This window comes from Salmo salar, chromosome ssa21, assembly GCF_905237065.1.
Source record: "Salmo salar chromosome ssa21, Ssal_v3.1, whole genome shotgun sequence".
NCBI classification, from domain to species: Eukaryota; Metazoa; Chordata; class Actinopteri; order Salmoniformes; family Salmonidae; genus Salmo; species Salmo salar.
The window spans coordinates 31,180,049-31,187,287 of record NC_059462.1 but is presented as its reverse complement, the minus strand read 5'-3'; the positions used below and the strand labels follow the sequence as shown (position 1 = coordinate 31,187,287).

At 42.5% G+C, this 7,239-nt stretch overlaps 1 protein-coding gene across 2 annotated transcripts; it reads right to left on the bottom strand.

The window, feature by feature from the left end:
- Positions 1-1,054: 1,054 nt before the first annotated feature.
- Positions 1,055-6,472, bottom strand: LOC106582055 (uncharacterized protein C3orf38). Of its 2 annotated transcripts, XR_001323235.2 has the most exons (5): positions 5,905-6,472; positions 4,949-5,127; positions 4,736-4,861; positions 3,866-4,573; positions 1,055-1,693 (listed from the first exon to the last, which is right to left on the bottom strand). XR_001323235.2 is itself a non-coding variant. In XM_014164750.2 (4 exons), the coding sequence occupies exons 1-4, from the start codon at positions 6,032-6,034 to the stop codon at positions 3,917-3,919; spliced, it is 1,092 nt and encodes a 363-aa protein (XP_014020225.1). In that variant the 5' UTR covers positions 6,035-6,472; the 3' UTR covers positions 1,964-3,916. The 2 variants fall into 2 exon arrangements, 1 of the variants encoding a protein (XP_014020225.1); XM_014164750.2 differs by lacking the exon at positions 1,055-1,693 and having other exon boundaries at positions 1,964-4,573.
- Positions 6,473-7,239: the final 767 nt, after the last annotated feature.

The following is a 7,239-nucleotide window of genomic DNA, read 5'->3' as shown; positions in this document are numbered from 1 at the left end:
CTATTAATAACAATTAATAGCATCCAAATGTCCAGGCACTGATGTCATAGTGTGTGTGTGTGTTTGTGTGTGTGTGTGTCTAAATCGGCGGCTGGGTTCCCTGGGAATTGAAATTAATGAGTGTAATCAGAAGCAAACAGCGAGCGAGGCAAGGGCAATTAATACAAACCGGCGAGCAGTGGGCTGAGGGCTGGAGGGAGAGGCTGGAGAGGCTGAGAGAGATGGGGATTAAGATGCAGCGTGGGCAGGCAGCTCTCAGCTGCAGATGTCCTGGAGGACGGGTGCTGGGAGGCTGGCATCAACACACATCCGCCAACCGGCCACTCTGTTCAGGATGGCCAGCAGGCCCAACGCAAGCTGACAACCTCCTGGCAACGCTCTGATAACGTGATCATCTCTATTTAGAGCCAAGCTGAGAGAACCGTAAGGGCCCTGCGCTACGTGGTGAAGGCCTGGCTATCAGAGAGGAACACTGCAGTATGGAGGAAATGGTGGGATGGGGCTGTATGTTCTATAGGGCTGTGTGTTGAAAAATAAAGTTGTACACTAATACTCCCTGATATGTATTGTGGATTAACCAATTTTGAGCTGGCATTCAAGCAGTAGAAAATCTGAGTTACTGGTTCAACGTACCAGCCCCACCCACCCCAATTCAACCACTGTATAGGATGATGGAGAGCAGTGATTGTTTCCTGGTTTATTTTAAGCTCTTCTGATTGAAACCTCCATGTTAGCTTAATCTATTTAGGTACATTTCTCCCTGTATTTTCCCCTTTTATAAATACACAGTTATTTTCCTGTAAAAAGTGTTCTAGATGTTGTTTGGGTTAATTGATGCTAAACTAAACCGTCACAGCAACGGGATCCTCTCACTATTCGCCTGTTTGTTTCCTGGGATCCTGTGCATTGCCCTGTGGTCTAACGTTTCCAGTGTTTATGCGAGCTAATCATGTGAGTGTAAAACTACACCGGGCCGCAGCACAGAGCACTGTTAGAAACTCTGATATCTGCCTATCTAGTCCACATCAATTTACCCTGAAACAGAAAAAGTATGTCAGCTGTAAATAGATGCATTTATTTAGCTAACATAAAGGGAAGAAAGGAAGAGAGGTGACATCATATGTCAATCTATAGAGGCCTTGCCCAGAATTTAGTTGACCATCACCCTAACCCCCATTTTTCCTATACAAGTTTGTTATATTTTTTATACTATTCTTCTCAACAATAGTTTGTCAAAGCTTGTATATGTTGGAAATGCTCTGAATGAGTAGCACTTCGAAGACGGCAATCACATTGAAAAAAACTTTGAATTTACCTCTTAATGTGATTTGTTACTCAACGTTGAGAAATATTGCCGATTGATTGATTATAGTTCTACAACATAAATCCACTTCACTGGCACTTCAATAACTAGTCAAATATGTGTTTTCATACCTTTGAAAGGCAATAGTTTACAACCCTATTAATTTAATGGCAGACAATTCACGGTAAACTCTCAAATTGACTGTTTTGTTCACGATCTAGGCTACAAGACACTGCCAGCTTACATAAAGTAGCCCAGGCTGTGCTTAGGAATTGATTACTTTCCCCACGTAATCGCTTTAAAAGCATTCGACTTGGCTGAGGATCAAAATATAAATTCTCATTGATGTAGCATGCCTGCCCCCTTGTGGAATGTTGGGACTTTGTCAATCTGAAAGTCAGAAAGGGGAACAAAGATCGGTTTCATTCTTTCAGGATGACATTACATAATTTCAAATATTAGGACACAATTATCCGGTATATAATGTCATACTATTTCATATATTACACCAGCATGAAACAGCAACCCACGTTAAAAACAGACAGGATACGTTTTACTATATCTAAAGAATTAACTTCCGTTTCACCAGTAAACCATCAGTTTGGCAGAAAGTGTATGAGAAAGGATGATGGTTCCACCATACAGTCTCTCACCATTTACTTGTTTTGATTCAACCTTTATTTCGACAAGAAGTCATGTTGAGAACAAGGTCTATTTTACAGATGAGCCCTGCATACACATCAACACACACTATACACATCAATAATAGACATCCATAAACACGTCAATACACGAAAAGTAAAACACAATCATCAGTTAAAAGGTCCTCAAACCCACTCTCAAATTCATAGAGAGCTATGGATGCAAAGACAGACCACCCATGACATCAAAATTATAGTCCTTAACCATGTTGAGGCTATACAGTATTTGTTGACGTTTATAAACATTGCTTATATTTTGGGTTCTGGTGGGGTAGGGGGATACCTAGTCAGTTGTCCAACTGAATGTATTCAACTGAAATGTGTCTTCTGCATTTAACTCAACCCCTCTGAATCAATGCGGGGGGCTGCCTTAATCAACATCCACGGTACCTGGGAAACAGTGGGTTAACTGCCTCGCTCAGGGGTAGGAGGACAGATTCTTACCTTGTCAGCTCGGGGATTCAATACAGCAACCTTCCGGTTACTGGCCCAACACTAACCACTAGGCTGCCTGCGTTATATTCTTCAAGAAGGGATATGATTCATTTCTAAGTCAAAAATGGATACAGAAACTAAGGATTCCAGCTTTAATGACCAAGAAAAAAAACGAAGCTTGACTACTGACCCTGGCTGATGTGCTCTCGAAAAATATCCATATTTTTGTTAGTGACAGTAAAGTGAGGATATGTCATGCATTGTCATTATCCCCAACAGCTGTCTGCAACCATAACGCTCCTTGTAATTCAATCATGCCATCTACAAAGAGCTCATTTAAAATCAGAAATGGGTGCTGAAACTTTCCGTAGCAACTGCTAGCAGCACAAATTATGACGTCATGTTAGTATGGTAATGAGAAAACCTTTCAAAACATTGAAATGTGGATAACTCATTCAAAAGATATGGAATTTTTATCAATGGACACTTTTTTTATGCCAACATGAAAAGGCTAAAAGTAATATATGAAAACAAATCACTTTTTTTAAGACTAATAATTGATACTGGTATGTTGAGAATATTGGGCAGTAGAGAGAACTTTAATACCTGTCTCAGCTAAAGTGTGGTGGGAAATACTAAGTAGGGTCTTTACTAACCAATTATGTGTCGTTTTTGAGAGGTATCTTTTAAGCTCTTGCGTCAGAGCCATTCCATGGGCCAAACCGCTTATTAAACGGAGGGAAGCCAAGTGCCATAAAGGCAGGCAACTTGTTATTATTCTTTCTGTGAGATGAACAGCCAGAGAACAATGGCCGTGGTGGTTTCCTCTGCCACAACTATGGCCCAGTAAAGCGCAGAGCCCCGACCGACAGAGACATTAACTAGCTCAGTTCCTTTGCAGGGAATGCCAAGAATAACCCACATGTAACATTTCCAACCAAAATCACAGTCACTGCTGCATTCTCTACCCTACCACACAGAGCCAGGCCTATGGGCTACACTCTCACACAGAGTGAGAGAGGACAGCGCGACGGAGAGAGAGATTGAGGGTGAAAGAACACAAATGAAAAAGGGAGTGGTGGCCTAGTTTTCACAGCCTTTGGACTTTGTTGATATAATGTAAAATGTGTATCTATGCAGGACTCCCTTGAAAAAATAGATTTTGGTCTCAATGACTTCATTCCTAAATAAAGGCAACAAATAATTAGAATAAATAGATCAGAAGTTACTGAGGTCAATTACAGTATCATGATTGATTAGCTGGGGGGAAAATGTACGAAACTAGAAAACAGTTAAATAGTCATTTTCTGACAATGAGTAAACCTAGAAGTAGGCAACTTATGAAGCATTACATGATAATAAATGTACTGTACCATTTTATAAAGCTAAATGAAACTTAAAATGTCTCCATAGTTAGCATCCAGACCTGCGGACCCTCGGTTGAAGACCCCTGCTGACGATCACACCAGGTCCCCCATCATCTACAGAGGAGCTGCAGGTCATTGGAATCCCATGTTAATATTGGAGACAGCAGGTTCTCTCCCACCCTGAGAGCCTCCTGGCCCTTCACCTTCAAGACCATGAACTTGATCTTCCATTTGTTCTGGTCCAGTGGGGAGCGTAACAAGCCAAACGCCTGCTCATAAATGCCGATACATTCTCTGTCTCTGTGGATGGTCCCTGCCACAGCAACCAGCGCCAGGCCGTGGGGGGAGGACAGGGCCTTCAGGCCACTAGGCTCCAGGTTGGGGCTCAACAATAGCCTCTCGTCCCTCACCAGGGCCAGGAGACGCAGGCTGGTCATTGCTGCTCCTTCGTATTCCTCTGTATACTGCTCTCCGGCGCTGGAGAGAAGACGTAGCCTCACATCCGCCCAGAAGTGTTGTGGTCCCCACTCCTGAGGAGGCTGGCCCAGGGAGGGGTTCAGACTGTTGAGAAGCTTGAAGAACCACTGACAAAACTGTCTGGCCAAGGCCAGGTGGTCAAAGCCACCACTGTATGTCGCCTCAGAGGAAACAGAGACGCTCTCACTTGTTCTCAGACCAATTGGTCTCAAACTGGTCTCAATTTGTCTCAGAATAGTCACAGCTGGTCCTGGATTGGTCTCAGCTGCTGGGCTTTGAAGGTCCAACATCTACAGACAAGAACATATCTCTTTAAAAAATGGAATAAATGTTCTGGCCAAAGCTTCGCATTTCTAAGAACTGAGGTGAAATTTCTTTGTTCGCTACAATACAAAATACTTTTTACACTGCATTACTTCATGCCACAGGATTAGGATTGATATTATTATTACCTGGGATGTGTAGTGCGGCTTAGAGTAGACAGGCTGAGGGGGGACATGTGCTGTTGGAAACCTCATTCCTATCTGAGAATCTGCTGCTCTTGTTAAAGCACTGAAGCAGACATCTTGTGGACGCACCTGAAGATAATTGAGACAATAGAAAGTGGTTTATTTACCTTACCTCTTAGTTCCCCAAGTGAATAAATGTATCTGCTCTAAAAATACCTTCTTAATAGTCCAGATCTCAAGGGCCTTCTTCACTAGCTGGTCTTTGTTGCTGCTTTTGGGTATCACAACCCCCTCGTCCTCCGTCAGGTATCTGAATATGAAGTCACGTTGAACTTTCCTGCGTTTCAGGAATGCCTCTGCATTCTCTGTGTTTGAAAGGATGGTATTCATTGATTCTGTAACATAAGAATATGACCCAAAGGACTCTAATGAGATATCACATATCTGAGCAGCACAATTACAGATAAAGCTTTTCACACCACCACTGGATATTCATTGGTATATTATGGAAATACTTTTTTACAACACGGCACATTCTGAACACACTCATGGTTTCAAAGTCATCAAACATGATTTATCTGGTGATGTGAGTATAGGGTATGCCTCAAGGTAGGGAACAATAACTGTCTGGCAATCTTGGCAATGGCACGTATGTGAATTCTGTTGTTGATGTCTGCAAACAGTCACCCTGCTATGAAGATATTGCTGAGTCTACCTTCAATACATGGAGCTAAGAAAGTACATTTTATCCACATGTTCTAAAACCAATTGCAGGCTAAATTAATGAATTGTATAACAATGTATTCACATGTTTTAATACAGATGTGTTTTTAAAGCTAGAATCGTTAAACGAAACAAATACAAATCTGACACCCCGGAGAAATGTAACCACTCACAAATTCAGATCTATGGATGCAAGTACTGACCATCCATGATATCAAATGATAGTTTTAGGCTATACAGTTTCTGTTGACATTTACATCGTTTACAAACATCAGAGTAAAACACACTTGTACTTTGGTTTCTGATTAACTACGCTCATGGGGCATTTAAGTTATATTCTTCATGAATCAATGGGTATATAGAATTAATGTATAAGTCCAAATATGGATGTAGTAACTAAGGATTCTAGCTTCAATGAAGGATGAAAAAACTTGGACTCCCGACCCTACCTGATGTACTCTCGAAAATATCCTTCTTTTTGTTAGTGACAGTAAATCGAAGTGAGGATATGTCATCATTTGTCATCATCGCCAACAGCTTTCGGCAACCATAACGCTCCTTGTAATTGAATATTGACATCTTCAGAACTAAAGAGCTAATTTAAAATCAAAAATGGGTGCTGAAACTTTTTGTAGCAACGTCCTGTCAGATCATGCCAGCATTATATGCCGATCTAACCAATTCCGTTTCAGCAGAGCATATATAAGAACTTTCGGTTTCATTTCCCGAAAATAAGAAAGCTTGGTAACCTCTATAAAAAACGCAAAATGTTTGGTTGATTAACCAATGTATTGGTGGTGTACTACTACACAATTATTGTACAAAACGTTGAAAAGTAATGCAACTTCGGTGGAATATAACCCTAAATAAAGGGTATGAGAAAGAAAGAGAACGTATAGAACTAGCTAATTAAATCACATATCCTGTGGTGACCCGTCATTCAGGGATGTTTATTCAGGGAAGTTGTTTTCAAAAAATGTTGTTGGAAACGAAACCTCTCGAGCCAACCGAGGAAACGAAACCTCTCGAGCCAGCCAGGGCGTGAAAGCCCAACCGGCTGGCTGAGGTACCCCCGGTCCCATCGATGGCGACCCAGAGCCGCTGCCACCATTCCAACCGGAACACCAGTACTCCCCGATGCTTCGTATGTTGGCTGCTGCATTCTGTCACATGTGTTGACGCTGGAGAGACGAAGCAGGTATGGGGAGTAAAACATTTAATTATAACGGACAGAGACGAGACAGGAACAGCATCAATAAACTAAAGACAAAAACAATCAATGCAGCAGCGGGGAACAGAGCTGGGGAACTGACAAATATAGGGGAGGAAATAAACAGGAGATAAGTGAGTCCAGGTGAGTCCAATAATGCTGATGCGAGTGAAGAGGGAAGGCAGGTGTGGGTGATGGATGGCAGGAGCGTGTGATGCAGGGTAATCTGGCGCCCTCAAGCGCCAGGGGAAGGGAAGAGCGGGAGCAGACGTGACAGTGGGCTGCTGCATTCTGTCACGCGGAATGACGCTGGAGAGACGAAGCAGGTACGGGGAGTATAACATTTAATTATAACGGACAGAGACGAGACAGGAACAGCGTCAGAAACAAATTCAAAAGACAAAAACAATGCAATGCAGCAGCGGGGAACAGACAAATATAGGGGAGGAAAATAACATGTGACAAGTGAGTCCAGGTGAGTCCAATAACGCTGATGCCAGTGTCGAGAGAGGGCAGGTGTGAGTGATGGATGGCAGGAGCGTGTGATGCAGGGTAATCTGGCGCCCTCAAAGGG

Coding starts and splice junctions, on each gene's coding strand:
- LOC106582055 (XM_014164750.2), bottom strand. CDS start 6,034: ATGTCAATATTCAATTACAAGGAGCGTTATGGTTGCCGAAAGCTGTTG. Junction 5,128..5,904: donor TATTTTCGAGAGTACATCAG/GTAGGGTCGGGA, acceptor CTTATGTTACAG/AATCAATGAATACCATCCTT. Junction 4,862..4,948: donor AGATCTGGACTATTAAGAAG/GTATTTTTAGAG, acceptor AATTATCTTCAG/GTGCGTCCACAAGATGTCTG.